The sequence below is a fragment of the Dendronephthya gigantea genome, unplaced genomic scaffold (genome assembly GCF_004324835.1).
Source record: "Dendronephthya gigantea isolate DGI-Jeju-01 unplaced genomic scaffold, DenGig_1.0 000027F, whole genome shotgun sequence".
NCBI classification, from domain to species: domain Eukaryota; kingdom Metazoa; phylum Cnidaria; class Anthozoa; order Malacalcyonacea; family Nephtheidae; genus Dendronephthya; species Dendronephthya gigantea.
The window spans coordinates 434,331-453,677 of record NW_021163037.1 but is presented as its reverse complement, the minus strand read 5'-3'; the positions used below and the strand labels follow the sequence as shown (position 1 = coordinate 453,677).

General features: G+C 36.9%; 1 protein-coding gene across 5 annotated transcripts in view; it reads left to right on the top strand.

The window, feature by feature from the left end:
* Nucleotides 1-19,347, top strand: part of LOC114523352 (coiled-coil domain-containing protein 158-like) — a 28,187-nt gene that overhangs the window by 8,466 nt on the left and 374 nt on the right. For 2 of the 5 annotated variants that reach the window (XR_003687012.1, XR_003687013.1), the window contains exons 12-22: nucleotides 42-107; nucleotides 542-614; nucleotides 957-996; nucleotides 1,424-1,582; nucleotides 1,659-1,751; nucleotides 1,903-2,003; nucleotides 2,198-2,249; nucleotides 2,331-2,887; nucleotides 5,653-5,723; nucleotides 6,062-6,172; nucleotides 15,998-16,154. Coding sequence is in view for 1 of the 5 variants with exons in the window: in XM_028544248.1 (XP_028400049.1) it covers nucleotides 42-107; nucleotides 542-614; nucleotides 957-996; nucleotides 1,424-1,582; nucleotides 1,659-1,751; nucleotides 1,903-2,003; nucleotides 2,198-2,249; nucleotides 2,331-2,887; nucleotides 5,653-5,723; nucleotides 6,062-6,172 (1,323 nt within the window). In the remaining 4 variants the exon portion in view is untranslated. Of the gene's footprint in view, nucleotides 1-41; nucleotides 108-541; nucleotides 615-956; nucleotides 997-1,423; nucleotides 1,583-1,658; nucleotides 1,752-1,902; nucleotides 2,004-2,197; nucleotides 2,250-2,330; nucleotides 2,888-5,652; nucleotides 5,724-6,061; nucleotides 6,173-8,619; nucleotides 8,952-15,997; nucleotides 16,155-19,347 lie in introns of those variants that run through there. The other 3 variants (XR_003687015.1, XR_003687014.1, XM_028544248.1) reach the window with 3 other exon arrangements.

The following is a 19,347-nucleotide window of genomic DNA, read 5'->3' as shown; positions in this document are numbered from 1 at the left end:
AGAAGATTTGCCATTAATTGTTTTTTGTTGTTTCACTACAGGCTCACAGCACGACCTCGCAATGACAAGGAAAGTTCTTGAGGCAAAGAGGGAAGCCAATGAAAAAGGTATTGTATTGTATGTAGAGGTGTATGTACACTACAACCAACTAACATTTTTATATGTTATATTGCGAATTAATATAATGGTATGTTACAAACGCAAATTGTTCTCCTGATACAGCACACGGTATTTTTCAGTAACTTTACTCAGTTTTGATATTCTGGTAAATAAAGTTAGCAAATTTGCACAGTATATTAGGACGCGAAAAAACTTGCCAATTCCCGTTATACAGTTTATCTACTGTCTGTATTTCGTACTGGAATTCACTGGTTCATTAGCATCCTTTTATCATAACAAAATTTAGATAAAATGAAATATATCGAATTTCAACCTAAGGTAGAATTATTATTTGGGAAGAAACTGTAAATTTGTGCGCTATTCCTTTAAATACATGCCTGTATGTTGTTTTTAAAATTAGTGTATTCTGTTCTATAAACAGCAACAAAACTGGCATCGGCGACGCAAGAGGAGATAACAGCGAAGCGAAAAGAAGTAGACAGTCTCAAAGACAGGTGGAGAAATTAGTTGCAACTTGTGAAATGAATTTGTAATAAATAGGATTTGAATAGACATGCAAATTAGTTACAAACAGTAGTAGTTGTATTTTTCCGATACAACCACTAGTTTTTGTAACTGATTTGCATGTGATCTAATTCACGAAATTTGGTTAGGTAAACGTGATTTCACATGGTTATTCATGATTTCACAAAAATAATTTGAAGTCTCTCATGAGGGGAGTCAAATGATTGGCTGAATTCAGCTTTCAGCAAAGAAGTGCCTGGTAATCAGCCCTGCATGCATGCATGCATGAAAAGACCAATGACGAGATTTCCTTGTTATCACTTTTTATATAGAATCAAGTGGCTTCAGGACAGCTTACAGGCTACTGCTGAAGTAAGAAAGAATATTTTCGTTAGTTAAAATATTTCATAGTAATATATCAGATCAGTTAACTTTAAGACAACATTTTATTCAATGGTATGTTGAAAGATCAGTTGTGTCAATTGTGTTGTTCATTGTGTTGTGTCGTAAGATCAGTTGACAATCTCGCATGTTGTGTTTGGGAAAGTTAGTTCCAAGACATCATCAGAGTGTTTCTATATTGTCCGATATAACCATGCATGATATCGATGGGACAAGGTTGACACGGTAACATATATCGTATTGCGTAAAAGGCAGGGGGGGGGAGGGGATTCTAAGGGATAGATGACTTTTGTTGTTTTAGCAGTCGTCTTCTTTTTTTATCTTAGATAAAAAGAGAATACTGTGCTAGACATGTGGAATTCTTTTTTCATGTATGCCTTTATATGATAAATTTCAGGAAAAAGTACACTTCGAAAGAAAGGCGTCGGAACTTACAACCGAACTAAGAGATAAGAACCAAGAGAACGAGAATATTAGAGAGGAATTTGATAAAATAATGAAGTATTACGATAATGCAAGTGGGCAGGTTACTCAAATGGAAATGGCACTGGAAAAGGTGATGTATACAGTCATTGGTATATGATGTAGACATGATATTTCATGTCAATGGCAATGTATCTCTCGCCCTCTAGGCTGGCATAAAGTTTGCAGAGTCGCAAGCACTTGTTGAAAAACTGGAACAAGATTTGGCGAAAATTAAACTGCAGTATTCATTGGAAGTAAAGGTGTGTTGACATGCATTTTATAGCGATATGGCGACTTACCTTCTTAACGTGTGCTCCTGCATGGTTTTAACAACATGCGAATTCAAAGACAGGCAGAAGTGAACTAATTGATTTAGTGAATTTAAAATAAATGAAAAATTATGACTTTCAGGAGTTGGAATTGAAAGTGAAGTCTGCTGAAGGAAGAGAGCAGAATGTCCAAGTGGTGAAACCATTTCGATTCCAACATGGCGGCGATGCAGGATTGCAAGGGTTTTGTACATTTTCTGTATAAATATTTTCAAGCTTAATGAATAGTCATCATTCATGAATTTAGATGGTTAAGCAAGCAACCTTTCCTATAGTCACTGTATATGTGAGACAGTCTAAGCATTTGTTATGGAATAAGGTTATCAGCAATCTTAAGATATATATCGACCCCACTGATTGGTACTTTGTAATCATAGTTATCCGGCGAATGGGATGGCAATTGCGAAAAATGAACTCGACGCAACGAAAGTACGTCTATTTTGCTACTATGTGTAGACTGTGTGTGTAGTGCATCTCTAGATCACACTGCTTGTGTTGTATCATTTTCAGCAAAGATTAACGGAAGAGACCGAGATGACTGAAGGTTTTAAAACGCTTCTAAAGGACTTACACGAACTGATGAAAAACATGAAAGATTCAAGTATCATGCTGAAGAGAGGAAGTGATGCTGGTAAAAAAACCCCCAGAAAGGTTAAAAGTGAAGTTCCGAAAAAAGCTGAAGGAAAGGAAACAGTTGCCACGACGAGACAGTCAAAGAATGAGCCGGCAAGAATACAAGATGATGGAAACAATAAGGATTCCTATACATCAACTACAGTTGCGGCAAGTGACACTTTGCCAGGACCATCAGGGAGCAATGGTATTGGTCGAGGAAAAGAACTGAAGAGGAGAAAGAGCAGAACAAAGTCGGTTAACCCTCCTCTTCATAGTTCATCGCCAAAATCCTCAAGTCCTGTGTTATTTGATAAAGATACTAGCAACAACTCTACGTCAGACTTGAATTATTCCTATTCTGATATCAGTGATGTTGAGTCTGATTGCAGTGGAGACAAGCAGCAAAGAACAGGCAAACGCACACTGGAAATCTTATCTTCGCCTAGACCAAGGTATACGATTATTTGTATAATGTTTACAACATGAGCGGCCGTGGTGTATTGAATATACAATTACGAGCGCTGCGGTGAACAACTTGTGAAATGAATTTGTAATAAACAAGACGCCTACTCAGGCGTTCACTTGGGCTACAGTTATCTTGTAGTAACATGCATGGTATGTTTGTGACACTCGCGCGGGTGTCCTGGGGCGATTTCGATTCGTTCGAAGACTTCGTGCTGTCCACGCGTGATTTTCGTAAACTCGCGACGCAAAAGAAAAAACCGAGCCCATTTTTCAACTCGGTTTACCAGTCCTACGGTAGCCCGAGTAATACGATTTAAATAGATATGCAAATCAGTTACAACCACTAGTGTTTGTAACTGATTTGCTTAGCAATTAAAATCTAATTTATTACAAATTCATTTCAGAAGTTGTTTACAACACTCGCGGCCGTATTGTATTGAATTTGTATGTGGCATATACAGGGTGTGCATGTGCATTCACGAAATTTGGTTGGGCATTAACAATTCATGATTTCACAATGTTAGTACATAATTACTTTTTCTGAAGACGGGCGCGAAACACGAGGCAAAGGCAAGTGGTTTTGCGAGCTTTTCTTAACTCAAACAACATTCTCAGTTTGGACCAGGCCTCCAAACACGGAAAATATAACAACAATGTAGTCTTCCAAGTTTGATTTGCATAAGCTAATTAAATTTCGGGGTTTGGATGGGTCCAATCACGGGCTTCGAACAATCAGAATCCGCGTTAATATATACATGTTATTTTATAAAAAAATAGTTTCTAAGCGGTTGTAAATAAGCAAGAGAAAATAATTCTTAGTGATCGACATAATAGGCAAATTGGTTATCGTACTTAAAGATCTTGCAAAGCTAAATTAGAATACGTCAAGGGGGGTTGCCCTAATGATAGCATTTCGGATAGGATTAAGCTCACATGTGAAGAGGCTTTCGAAAAGAGTAAATTAGTCTGCTTCAGAAATACCAGGTTACGATTTGAGATTAAAAAGTTATTAAAAATTGTATTGTTTTTGCCTCCTGGGGGTCATTTGGCATCTCATGCATGCATATATCACCACAAGCAGCTTGATTTTTTTTATCATTTGTGTTTGGTTTTAGATGGTAAAAAGTTGTGCCTTAAAATTTTACAATTCTGCTTCACAAATCCACAATTTAATCATTCTATTTTGTCCGGAAAGATTTTGGTAAGACCAAATAAAATAATATAGCGCACGCAAGCCAAAGGAGCAATGGTTTGAGATGGGTTTTTTTTTGTAAGGTTTTGCATGCAAGTAGATTTGATTTATGTTTCGGATTAAATTTTCAAAGAATTCTTCAAGTCGTAATAGGAAATAGGCGAGTTAGATGAAATTTGCAGAGTGTATGAAAAAAAGTACCCCCTATTAATATCAATCTTTTGTTAGAATTTGAATGCTTTATTATTATGCCAAATTTAAAATGAAAAGCGGACGCTCAGGTTTGAATGCCTTAACCTAACTACTTTTTGGTATTTACCAGTGCATTATAATCATGCATTCAAATTCCAACAGAAGCTTCATTTCAATAGGTGTACTTTTTTTTATAAACCCTGTATATAAAGATATCCAATTAACTAATATTCACAAAATTTTGCACTAAGAATATTAATTATAGGTATAGGCTATAGCAATTGTCTCAGACATTGAAATTGTTTTCAATCTGATCAGATCATTGAACATAAAAATCTTAAGTAGTTTGTAAATGCACTTAGATGCCTATAAAGGCAAAAATTAACCCCCTGATATATTCTTTACGTTTTTTTGATGACTGATTTAATTTTTATTCTATAATTCACATGCAGAGATAAGTGAAAAATCCGTAATTTAATTAAGGTAACATAGTCGAAATAAGATTCTAATGTCTAGGCTATTTTTTTACGGTTACAGTTTGCATGAGGTATATTATAGGGATATCAATTAGCCCTGAGAAATTTTAATACAAAGGGAACAAGATTAATATTTTAAATAAATGAAATGCATGATTTTCTCAAAGGCAACTCCTGTTAAATTACAGTCGTTATATGCAGCAAATTTTCATGATATTGGAGCCATCATTTTTTTCACTAGGCCTTTAGAGGGGTATAAAAAAGCGAGAATTTGGAAATTCATTTTTTAGAACATGCCAGTCGGTGTCTCGAGCGAAAAGCGAAAGCTATCAAAAGCGACTTTTGTAAAGTATTGTAATGTAAAATATTGTAACGCTGAGGCTGAGCCAAACACGGATACGCGTAAAAAGTCTAGGTACATGCATGTATAAAATTATCGTTGCATTGTGTTTTTGAAAACCTGATGCTATATGCATGGTTGTGAGGGTCGATCACAGCGTTGTGGCATTGAAGTTGCTACGAATTTTTATGTATACAATTATTCACAGTAGGTTTTTTTCTGGGCCACCTAATATATCTCACCGCAGCTGTGTTATATAGAACATCTTCTAATTTTTTTAATCATCGTATGTTATGTATTACTAATTACTTGTCGAGATAAATCATTTTCATGCAATGCATAAAAAATTACTTGTGTGAATATATGTGATCTGTCCGCTTCATCATGACACTTAGTTTAGCGTAAAATAGTCTGGACATTTTTATGTACCCTGAAAGAATTCGCTCGAAGGTTTTCTTGCAGCCAAAATGAAAGAAATTTGGCTGGACACCTCGTGTTCTGAAGTAAAGGCGGACCCAATGGCAATTAATTCATCATCTATACCATTTTTAGAGATGCCAGGACATTTCACAAGTCCAAACAGCTCAAAGGGAAAATCCACTCGCACATTGAACCTGAAGATGGTAATGTCTACTTCAAACGCACTTAACTTCAAATTCATACTTTATTATACGACCAAGTAAGGACAAAACTGATTAGAGGATTAAGATGCCATATATAGACAAAACGTTGCCAATATGCCAAAGTGCTTTAACTAGGTTTAAGCCATCCCAACGGTCGTTAAATAAATGAACGACTCCTGGATTGCATGCAGAGTGCGAAGCCTCCTTACACTGAACCACAGCCAACAAATCTCCTCTATAAATTGCAAAACAGTTCATGAAAAAAGAAGTTACTGTTCATCTATACGGCCGTAAATTTCCCCGATAAAGTCTAAACGACAGTTCTACCACCTCTATAGTCGATTCGCTGTTGATGCCACAAGAGTTACCGCCAAGAAGCCATAGACGTGCGAAGAAAATCTTGGACCTCTTGAGCTTAAAAGGCCAAGCGCTAACCAACGGTAATAAAAGTAGGTAAAATAATATTGCTTTTTGTGCCAATAATTTACAATGGGTTAATAGGTTTGTTGATAGGGAGAATACTGACGGTTGATGTTAGACTATACATACAAACAAGCCCTAGAGCTAGCTTTCGTTCAAATTGTGCATGACGTTATTGATATTGTGTTAGTTGCGTCTTGGAAAATGAAAACCTCCCACTTAACTACTTAGCCTACTTACCGACCCCCTTAGTTCATTATATACTGAATTGATTTTTAATGCGTTGTTCCGCATAACGGACAGGACGTAAAAAAAAACAATTCACTATTTTCTACAAAAAATATATGATACGTTGTTACTAAATGAACGCACACTATCACATTGTATGGTCTCTCAACGTCTCATAGACTCAATCACGTTCGTGTGATTTTCGTTATTAAACTTCAAGGTGTGGTACGTGAAGTGCAATGTCTCAAGAACAGCACTTAAGAATATCTTGTCTGCATGATATATTTCAAAACGTTTTTGATATATCGTTTTGTGCAAACATGTACTTATATAAACAAACCCACTTAAATATACATGGAAGTGATTACCATAGGAATGTATATTGAGTCGCACTTATCTATGTTTTATTATATTATAATAATTATATGGAAAGGCTCCAGGGCGTTTATTAAAGATGCAAAGATCTTTATTATATATCGTTATTTCACATCAGAGCCCTTGAACGTCCCTTCTTGTCTGGCATATTTTAGTTTCGTGAAATGGCAAAATATTGCCGCATCCGATGAGTATACTAGACTTTGAATAATATTTCAGTACACCATGCATGGAGTTGAGTCATATTAATGTCCGTTTTTTGAAACTCACTCAAACTCATTGAGTTAGACGTGGAACTTGAATTTCGCCATCATGCTGGTCAACGAGAGTCTTAACTTAATCGACGATAAGATTTTTAAATTAGGTAAAAACATCAGAACGAGCCCTCAGTTAACTGAGTCAAGTGCATGGAATACCATACATCCTAGCAAAATTCCAAGCTGATTAAGCTCTCCACTTAAAAAGTTTGAGTGTGAGCGACCTTTTAGAATAAAGGCGTATAAAACTGGATAACGCTTCCTATACTCTGTGACACGATTTTGTAGCCGGATTTTTGAATGTGTCAGCTAGATTAGGCTAAACTTTTTGGTTTTTAAAAGAGGTAGCCAGGAAAGCAAATATATATTGTTTGACCTGGGAAGCTAGTGATAGCCGCCATGCTGAATGGTTATTCACCCGCAAATTTTGGAAGGATAAGAGGCTTTTCCATGATGAATTATCATCTCAAAAATATTTTTCCTTTTCCACGAACGTGCAACTATTTATTTACGCAACAGCAAATGAGCTGTATAGGCGGGGCCATTCAACATGGCCGCTATATTGGCTTCAACTCTACAGTTGGAAGGATTTATAATAATAAATATTCTAGAACACGAAGATCGTTCATTATCAACATTACATAATCATTGTAATGATCTAATTGACAGCATTAACCTATCATTTTCATACTGTATCAAGCGAAAGTCCGCTTTAAGTGTGAGCATACGGCATATGCATGCGAAGTAATAAGCCAACACATATACATGCAGTGTGAAATTAGTTGCGATTATATTGTGATTATTGTCTTGACTTAGAGTTGACTGCTAAAGGAATATATGACGTCATATAAAATCCAAGAATACCTGGCAAGCAGCACTTTCCGACAACCCATGATAGTCGTAAAAAATGCCAGCTGACTGTTTTTCTATAAATTGAAGTATGATGCGCGTATACTGACCCCATCAAACCTTACAAACGGTCATTGCTTTATTTCCTTTGCGATTCCAGTCGTGACTGCCCATATCCCTTAGCGAAGTTTGATTTAATAATGTTGGTAATTTGTAATAGCATTTTTGGTCAATGGGGCAATGCGAGTAGACAACTGAAACAGCTCGTGTCCTGATTGCATGAACAGTGAAGAAGTGCCTTTTTGCCTCTCTATGGCTATGCGTCCTTCGCTGTAAACTTGGACGTCCTTCAAGAAATTTTACGTAAATGTAGGGATGCACGATTACACTCCCCACGCTCGGAACGTATCAATAATACATTTTCGACACCTTAATGAATTGGTGACTGAATGACTGAGTGATCCAAGTACTTGCTTATAGAAGCCACTTGTGGTTACCGTCAATAATGCCAGCCTATTCCTGCCAAACTCGATTTGGCTTGCTTCTACGAACGTGAACACAATACACAATAGATTGACTGTTGTATTTTCTATGTATACCGTTTGTTCATTTCATAAACAAGGTTGCTCGAAACAGATGAAAATATGACATTAAAACAATGTCGGATATCGCTACAACGACAACTAGGACTCTGTTATCTACTGAACGAATTCTTTCGGAAATGTTTAAAAACGTTAAAGCTTCGCCTTCTTCCGCGTTATATGTAGAGATAGCCGAGCTGATTGGTCGACAAGATGATGGTATCAAACGGTGCCGCGAAGCAGAGCAGACAATAAAGAGAATTCTTAAATGAATGCTTTTTGCCCATGCAGGAACTAGCTTAACTGGAAAATTGCCTCAGAGCCACGTTGGAGTCTTTCAAATATAAAGACAATTATCATTTCACAATATCGTATATTGTTTGAATACAGAAGCAACCCAGGCATCGTATAGTTGCGATTACAAGTTATTATTACACGAACTGCGGACGAATTTCAGGGAATATTTTCCCCGAACTGTATAGAAATATTCTGGCTGAGCGCGGAGGAACATTTCGGGGGTAAGAGCATAGTTTCTTATGTTACATAATGCTTTGTCTTTTTAATAATTTTAAAGTTACGCCTATAACATATGTAAATTAGCTGATTCATTTAACTCGTCGTATTTTTTGTATGTGTGTACATGATAAATTACCCGCCCATATACTTCAATAAGAGAATATATAAAACAAACATAAGAACATAAAGTTTGCACCGAGCGAAAGAGTGAAACATTTTGGTGAAGACCAACATAATAGAGGACGTTTACGTAACTGAAAGGCCTCTTTCATAACCTTTATCTTGCTTTGACACACCACGGTCTTTCGCTGAGGAGTTTCCTTGCTTATACAAGCTGACATACTGTCCCCCACCCTTTTCGGAAAAGTAAGGCCGTGCCTCTGTGGGAAAAAGGGCACTTTGTGCCTACGTATATAGCGCGAAGGCGTTCCGTTATTGCCACTCGTTCAGGAACCCGCCTCTCTCTTTGGGAAAACGCCAGTACCCCTCGTATCGTCGTGGCAAACGCCAGAAGACAATATTCTTTTACATATGTGTGGTGATGCCTCACCGTCAGGAGAATATGTACATGTAAACGTCGCACGCTGGTTATGCTCTAATATAATATGGGAAAAAACACCTCGCCTAACAGGTATTTCTGCGTGCTATTATATAACCTTACGCTATAACGCTATCCTATGTTATAATGACATAATTCACAATGTACCTAGAGTAACAGCTATCTAAACAACGCGGCTAACACTAACAGGTATTACCGCTACGACGTTATACGTTGCCTATGTTACTATGGCATAATTCACTATACTCACCAGAGAGTAAGCTAGGGCTCTCTTAACGCCACGCTTCCTTTACAGGTAACGCCCTAAGTTAAAGATCATACGTAGCAATAAAATTCGCTTTACCAACGGCCAAAAGGAATATAAAACCGTTGCGTTTACCAAACGGTGAATTCGTTTTTTCCTTCCTGACTTTAAACAAGGAATTTAGGAGGTTCCAGTTTTTTCGCGAGCGAAAAGATGATTTGAGAAAAAATTGTGAATCGCGAAAAGCAAAGAGTACTGAGGTACATATAAACGGACAACCACTTTAAAATTATACCACTTTAAAATTCATGTGAATATATATATTACAAAATGAAACTCCCTTATTAATTGAACTCGAAAACTGAAAACGCGGTGTCACACGTTTTCTGATACCGTCATTATTTAATTACTTAAAAAAATTATATGTCACTATATATGTCACAAACTATATATGTCACTTATAGGTACTGGTCGTTTTTTTATTTTTAAAAAAGCGACCCTGCAAAATCAACTTGGGCAAGGAACAAAACTAAACATTCTATATAAAGCATTTTCTGACATAAAATAAGTGACCCTTCAAAGGCAAGGAATTACATCTAAAATTAACCTCATAACCTACATAGGCGAATGGGTATAAAAATTAAATGGGGTGAAGTCCTTCCGACGTGGGGCAGAAGGTCTGAGGTGGCTTGAGGCGCCCAGGGGTATGTACCACCGGCGAAATTTTGAAATTTACTCCAACACCTGTGAAATACTAACAGGGTTACTTGAAGAGCGCAGAAATGCTATGGATTAGTTTGAACCCAAAACATCCCATCCTAAAAGCAATCTCATATTTGTATATTTAGGAATATTTACATAGTTCACCCTTTTTACAATGTACAGTGTATCAATTTTTCAAATTTCAAACCTTGGAAACATGTATTAAATTGACAGTTCAGTTATAATAAACTACAAAATATTTTTCCTCGCCCAATCATGAGCGTCTTAATCCCAGTCTTTCTCTGACTTTGACCTGCGCTTGCGAATAACAACGAAAACTATATTCATGTATATGCTTATGATTAACTTGCAATTTCATGCACAATATTTTCACGACCACAGTCGAATATGTGTTGAAAAAAATGTCTGTCCTAAAAGTATAAACGACTGAGCATTACGAAATAAACTGCCCAGTTATTAAGTAACTTCTCTTCATTTTTTGTATCACAATGTTCGCGTGTTCAAAACTGGACTGTAAATTTTATGGATTCATATATACCGCTGCACGCATTTCTTAAAATTTTTCCACCTGAAAATTTTAACGCACCACCGTTTTAACACACAATGAAAATATAATTCTATTTTTGAAGGTAAAATTGTTGAACGACATGCCCTTCCAGACACTAACAAAAATTAAATTTAGATTCAAGAAATAATGCATCATGCGGGAAATGTTTATGCGGGAAGTATTCAGGTGGCATCCCTAAATTCCCGACTACCACAATATTCGATCCTCCGGCTTCACTGAAGATATTGTACAAATCTTAGGGCAAATTGATGAATCTTTCAATGAACTTTTGAGGAAATTTCTCTGAAATGCCGTTATGGGCGCGTTGCTGGGGAAAGCAATAGCAACAGGCATCAAATTTCATACTTTCCCTATAGGGAATGTTTTTATACCATACTACGTGAATTTTCATTGCTATGTTCTCCCTAGGGAAAATTATAAAATGCCCACTCGCGTTGATCGCGCGGTAGCATTGGGATTTTAAGACGGCCACGCGTGGGCCTCTTGTCTAATAAAATGTCAGAATGACATTGCGTATATTACAATATTTTTACCCCACAGTATCTAAGAAATATTGAATGAATTCTCCGGAAATGTTATTTTCTATATCGTACTACGTACATGACTACATGTTCCTTATTTTCTATCGATATATTTTATCAAAATATTTACAAATATTGTACATGTTTTGTTTGGCCCGGAACATTCGTTGAATTTTTACCAAACATCAAAAAAATTTATTCCATTCCGTGCCAATAAATCGAATGTATTATAAACCAGGCTAAAGTAGCACCATAAAATTGCACCATCACAATTAAGAAATCTTAACCGAAATATTGTCACAACAAACGGTTTTATTCACATAGTGACATATTCCATCTTTTCCAGAGTTTTCTGCGCTATGCCAGCCTAGTCCCAGGCCTTGTAAGCGCGCGCTGTTAATTATGCAGCCCACGTTGAGAGGCCCACAAAATGTTGAGATTTCAAAAAGTTGCCCTTATTTTGTTCCTGATCCAAATATTTTTGGATCAGTGTTGGTTGAAAAAAATTTTCTTGCCGCCATTTTGAATTAAGAATTAAAAACATTTTGTACTCTCCCGCGCGTTCAAACTGGTGACGTCACAAGAATGCAAGGCGCGCTAAGGAGTACTAGGAATAAGTCTGGCGCTATGCATCCTGGGCTTGACCCTGGGAACGAATTTGGATATGAATTATGACTACTTACCATCAAATATGACTACTTAGTACTTACCAACGTGCTATTACTATACACGATGGTGTGGTATACAGTCCTCCGTTAGTAGGAAAAAATTCTAGAACAATGCTTTTTGCAATGAAACAGTGCCTGATTGCATGAATTTTCTCACGACCCATCCGGCCCTCTTGTAGTCTAAATAGTAGGATACCTGAGTGGAAAAACATGACTTATGCGGCAAATATCGATCTTCATGCGACACGTGTTCAACTTACTAACTTTCTCTAACACCGCAATTCTCCTAAGCTTCGCGGATATAGCGAGGTTTGACTGTGCGATAAGATTGAATCAATACTTGAATGAAAATTTATGGAACAATTAGCCACCATCATTGAATATTTCTGCAATTTTTATTGGCTATTACAATCTCCATTGCGACGCGGTCTCCTGTTGCTAAAACGTGCATGGCAGCCATACCAATGCTTGCACAACTTTCCAAATAGGAAAATGCCGCTTCCGTGACACAGTATGCACGTTCAACTGCACATCCGTCGCGAACATAGTTCATCGGAATTAGACCTCGTTTAGCAACCACAAACAGGAGGTCGCAAATTAACACTTGCGTGATTTTCGTTCACTTCGATCGCAGTGCCTCGATTTCCGGTCGATATCCGGCGTCTCGTATCGTTAATTGCTCGCAATTATTAGCTACTTGAATTAATAAGGTTCCTTGCTGGGATTATTTCCCGCCTGGCTGCCGCGTAACGCACGATGCCGTAAAGTAGTCTATGCCATTGTCAGCTTAAATTTAGCTTTTTCCACAGCGTATTACCGTGAAAATGATTTCAAGACTGCAAATATTCGCCGTTTTCGGGGTCAATTTCATTTTCCGATAACGGTTATATAATTTTCCTATAACAATTCTACTCCATATGAACTGAAAGCAATTAGCTAAAACTCGAACTACAAAATAAATTTAAACCAAAAACTGGAAATTGCAGTTACTGGGTCAAAACCACAAGGCTAAAGGTACAAAAAAGTTTCTCCAAAAACTGATAGCAGAGGAAAATTTGAAGATCTACTTGCCTTTATTAATCTATCGTTGTGGCTTCAAGTACTATTGTAATCATCAGGCTTGATATTGGATCGAATATTCTAATTGTATTGGGTTGGTATTTCATGATCATTAATTCAATATTAATTTATAGTTCGAATTTAACAAGGGAATGTTGCAAAATACGCCTACTCGCAACAATCATTAACATATGAAGATATGTATCCACATCAAATCTATCCCGGAATATATAGATAAGACTAAAATAAAGCGAAAGAGATTGAGAGGGAATGATCGAGTTTTGGATTCTGAAACACTTGTTAAAGGAGCATAATTGATATTGGTATATCAAAAGTAAAACATCCGGCTTATCATTGAATTATACTTTTCTAATTACGGCCATAAATTTACAGAATGTATGCCAGAGTATGTAATCTATATGTAGCTACCATATATAGTGTTAACAACTCTAGGAAGTATATATACACAAATTATTTTTTAGTCATCTGTTTGAATAAGGAAAATCAAGTTAGCCGTACCCACTGCTAAAGTTAGCAAGGGATGAAATCACTCAAAAACCGAACCCGGAGAATTATAATTTAATTGAAGCTTTTGCCGAAATTTATTTGCTGTGGGCGTTTTGAGTGTACTTTAATGACGGAACTTCGGGAATTTTTGTCACCATGAATTACCCAAACTGCAATCACAAATCATTGCCCTTTGTCCAGTTGATGGCCAGAAAATCGCTCTTGTATAATCGGAACGGGTATTTAACGAATGGAGGATAAATAGCTAAGAGCTACAATCCTGGCCAAAACCATCGACTATACTTTGTACTTTTTTATGCAAAGCATCAATATTTCTATGTCGATTTTCACTTCCCCCCACCCCTAATCAATGTTGCATCTATGCTGAATGCTTGAATGAGTTATGACACATCACTCAACATTGATTTGTGGGGGAAAGGGGGAGAAATTTGAAATAAATCCCGCGACTGCTGACTGTAGTGTGAATTAACACAGAGTATCGTCAATGTTTTGGCCAGGATTGTAGCATAACAGGAGGGGATAGGGGCATGTATATTGAAGCCTTAGATGTGTTCGTTGATAATCAGGAAGCAGCGTGGTAGTGTTTTCACATAACTTGTCATCAAAGAAAACCCTCTCGACGTTTCGATCTGAGGGGACGAACGAGGGCCATCGCGGTCGCAACGTGAAAGAGCCTTCTTGTACATATATTTTACGCAATTGTTTAACTGCTTTTGGTGAAACGACATGTTGAGGACTATCTTGCCCATGTTGAATGAATACTGTACTGTTAATATCTTTGAAATTTTGCATTAGCACTTATTTTCACGGGTCCAAAGACAACCTGAGAGTAGCGTGGCTGTTGCATGCAGCATTGAATAATTTCTCATCAAATGTGGGATGACAACTGCTCTGAAAGACAAAAAACCTCTCAACGTTTCGATCTGAGGACCTTCGGTAGGAGAGTCTCCGACAAAGAGTTAATAGCTATGTAATTCCCCCTGACGAAGGCACTTACGTCGAAATGTCGAGAAATTTAATGTCTATTTTATATAGGCAGCTCCTATAGGGACATTTGATAGCGACAAATCGTCGTTTTCATAACCTTTTCTACGGAAAGCAGGTCAACAGTGGCCTTTCAAAAGGAAGATTAATCCGTGACACTTTCTTTCGTGTCACGTACTTCTTTTTTCAGTAGTTTTAAACGGCTTATTTTATTATTATTTTTTTTAATCTTTCGTCACCGCCTTCTGATTGCCAGTATCTTTTTCTTTCGCTGTGATGCAATTCTCGCACTAAGAATAAGTTTAGAAAAGAATGGATCTGTACTGGGTCAGAAATATTGCTAGGAAATTGGTCAGCTGGCTTTTTCACCATTCCTGCAGTCTGAGAAATCACGTTTCCGTAGGTCAGAGACATTTTTAGTTAACACTGCTCGAATCAATAGCCCATGCAGCAGTTCGAACTGGTCAACCTGTAGCTGTGTAGATTTGTATAAGAAATCTGTAGTATAAATTATGTTCAAGCTGCGTGCCTACTCACTATGACTACTCACTATTCAACGTTGTCAAGGAAAGATAGATTGCTTCATTCCACCTTTTCCTTTCTTAAAGTGTCATTTCATTGGAAGATTAGTCACCTATATTAACTACTTTTCGCTAGCTGATGCTATATTGTTCTCGTGGATGTACTGTAAACTGTTCAAACGTACTATAAAACCTACTAAATTGATCCTAGTGTCACTCCTCGCAAACACGGACAATATACATGTAGATTTGATTCGCATACTTATTTACAAAAGGTCAATAATACCAAACAAATTTGACAATCAGCATTCTTGGATGCATTTTCTGTCACCGTTGGTCAACTCCACAAGGGTGGTACTACCGAGATACATCGAATAATTCTGTTTGTTTTTCGGGAAGTAATCAAGTATCCCCATTCGCAATTCGCTTAATTGTCTCCTCATAAAATAGTCTTTGTAGGCGTTCAAGCGCATCTTCCAAAGCGTCTCGTCTATATGCATTACCGGAAGCTACACCGGGGCAATCATATGCCTGGCTAGTATCTTGTATATAAAGACAATGCCTTTGAAACGTTTGTTGTCCTTCTGCCAATAGACTGTCGCACGCTGGTAGGAATGCCACATTGACTGCGTATACAGGCGACCTGGTGACATTAATTTTCTCACTCTCTTAGTAATTAACCGACGACAAAAGGAACATCAAAGCAGCACAAAGCTCGCCGTAATAAGAGACTTACACAACCGTTGTATCGTATCGTTAGAGCTCTATACACGTTCGTAAGCGGCCCATGGACGATACAGTCTAAGGTGAACGCACTACAAGGACAAAAGGTATATTATTAGTTCGATATTAATTTTTTAATCAACGTGTTTTCATATACTGTTTTGTTATGCTACCTAAGATTATAAAGAGAACAATCTTAATTTGAATTTAATCTCTTGCCGCTAATGCTCTTAACATATAAGCTGTTGAATAACTGCGACATTAATCTCTCTACACTAGAGATGTGTCGAATCGCGGCTCACTCGTTGCTTCGATAATTACGACTTTCCATACATGGTTAGAGTGTAACGTTGTTTTTCTCACGCTACACTATAAATTAGCGAAATAAGAGATTCTCGTTTTCTCTTGAAGTCTTCATGATGCTTGATTGAACCTATATATTAATTTCAGTCGTACGTTATTGTTTAAATTGCTTCAGCGCATAGCTCTTAAACATTGGTATATTGCAACGGTCATGACGGCAAAAGTCATCACCTTCTAAACCATCTGTATAAGGGACACTTAGGGCGCTTTCCATTAAGCGGCTAAAATGGTCAAACCGGTCATATTTTAAATTGAAAGAGAGTATTTCGTTAAGAATATAGCGGTGAAACTGCATTTCCTGTGCTAGGCAGATGTAAATAACGATGTACTTGAATGCAGAGTTCTTGAAACACTCTAAAATACCAGTAATCTGTCTGTACCGAAATACAACAGGACCAGTCTGGCCGTGTTCTCCGTAAAAGAAAAGGTCCTTTTTATTTCGAGTTGTTGCCTTCTATATGACTTTACGTTAATAGCTTTAAATCTTTAAAATGGAGTAAGGCACGTTGTTGTGAGAAATGAGAAAAAGATTTGAGAAACTCGAATCACGGTAGAGACTATGATTCGTTCATCGACTATACTGGGATTATGCAATGCTAAGGAAAACATATTCGTTTTGGCAATTAAAACCACGACAGAGCAACCATGTCCTTGACCCTTGTTAAATGCATTCACATGCATGCATTTACAGTTGTATAGACTCGCTTAAGCCGGCTTAGGCTTCGGATTAGTGGTGGACTGGTGCCTTATAAGAATTTGGAATGTATGTCATAATATGAGGATATAATATTTTATGATAACCAAGACGTTTTGTCATTGTCACATTCTATAGATGTTAGCAGTCTTAATCTTAATTACATATTAAAAAGTGCACGACCATGATCGTTATTTTCCTTGCATACAAATTGCTTTGCCACCGTAATATAACTTTTATATACATATCTGACTGGCGCATCTATAAAGAATCGTTATTTCTCTTCAAAACAAAATGCTTTTTTGTAGGCATTTCGAACCCATGCAGCGCCTCTGTGTGAGGATACGAGGCACTTAATATTACAGAATGATAATTCATTGATTTTATAACAAGTATTTAAGGAAGTGGGTATAAAGACCATTTCCCGTGGGGGGAATTTTTGCAGTTGAAAAACCACAATTATACAATATTCGAATTTGGGAATCCAGAGTGTGTATATGTATGTAAGGAAATAAATATAATTATTAATATTTAAAATTTAGCTGCTTTTTATTCAAGGAAGTGCATACATGGTTGACGGAGACGATTATATAGTACATGCATCATCCAAGGGTTCTTTCTGTGATTCAAAAAGTTTTGTATTACTAGAGATTAAAGACTCCTATACGAGTTTCTTTGAGGTGGAAAGTTCTAGTAATACTGAATTGAGGTCGGGTAACATTCCTAACTTTTACGGGTGTGTCCAGCTAAAATTTTAAGCACCCATTTACACCTACTAAGTGGGAGATGAAATTGATGAAATTCAGGTCACAAAAATTCCACGATGACGGTTCCTGATATTGATTGGGTGTTTGCATGAATTTGCTATTTTAGAAAAATTATTTCCCTTGATTAAGAGAGGACTCTTGCATGAACACGAATGGCGGGAAGGCTCAGGTCGAGTTAGGATAAGATTTGAGCTATATTAAAACACATAAGAAGCAAAAATTCCGTTCCCACTGGCGACTGCATTCCAAAGACTTTGGTATGAAGTCGAAACTGTTGCCAGAATTCTGCGACCTAATTGTGTGTCGTTGGCTCAAATCATGAGATAGCAATACCATTGTAACGAGGAGTTTCCTCCGTTCCTTTCTTTAATATATTGTTTACTGTTAAAGAATTTTAGAATGAACACGACTTGTTTTTCATATATGTGAGTTAGATTAGTAAGCTTTTATATCATAAAACTGTCTCACTATCGTACTCTGTATTTACTAAGTAAATTGATTAAAAGAGAACACGCTGCAGCAATACGCTTCTAAAATTTGAATTGCTATCTTTGTTATGCGCTTCACACCACATTATATAGGCCGGTTATCCTAATCAGTACAAATAAGGACATAACATTCATATCCACTGGCGAATTGACAGTATGGTTTCGGAGAAAGAAATTCTTTAAATTTCAGGGTATACATCCTGAATACATTTCGAATTTCGAAACTAATATCATAGGAAATCGAGGAGAATACTTTCCAATGCCAAAATAGCAACGTAAGTCACGTTAATTTGTACCAATACAGTAAGGCCTATCTTAAGCGTGCCGAGTGCATTAGAAACAATAGATAATTACATTATTTCAGCTGATTATCTGTTGACAGTTAAAGTGTTTAACACATGGGAAATGCGATCTTACTGAACTAGTCAAAATTATAACATTTCATTTCATTTTATATAATTGCTGATAAATCACACAAACACAAAGACTTAATTCCATGTATAATAAATTACCGCTGATCAATTCACGACTGGTTCGTATTCCATTTGTTCTCCGCCCACTTAATATAATAACCATAACCTTTATTATTTTTAGCCCTTTGCGTGTGTTCTATAAAATGTGTGAACAATATGAAAAAACCCGCAAGAATTTTTAAAACTGCGAACAAAAGTCATATACACAATTCCCCTATAATGGGTATATGTTCCAGTGGTCGATTCATCTCAGACGTGTTGAAAATTCTAGGATATCTTCCCGATTGACCTTTTGAGCTTCTTAATTAAATTAGTGTAGACTTTTTATAATCCCGGGACAAGATTGGAAGAAACGAGAATGTTATTTTGCGTTCGCATTGCTATGGCAAGCTGGCGTAAACAAAAAATAGCTCCCTCACAACCACGGCGCTGAGGGTCGAGGCAGAGCCTGCTGCTTTGTGATAAAGCTATGACTCAATCATCATCTCGTGATCTATAACTCATTCTGCATGACG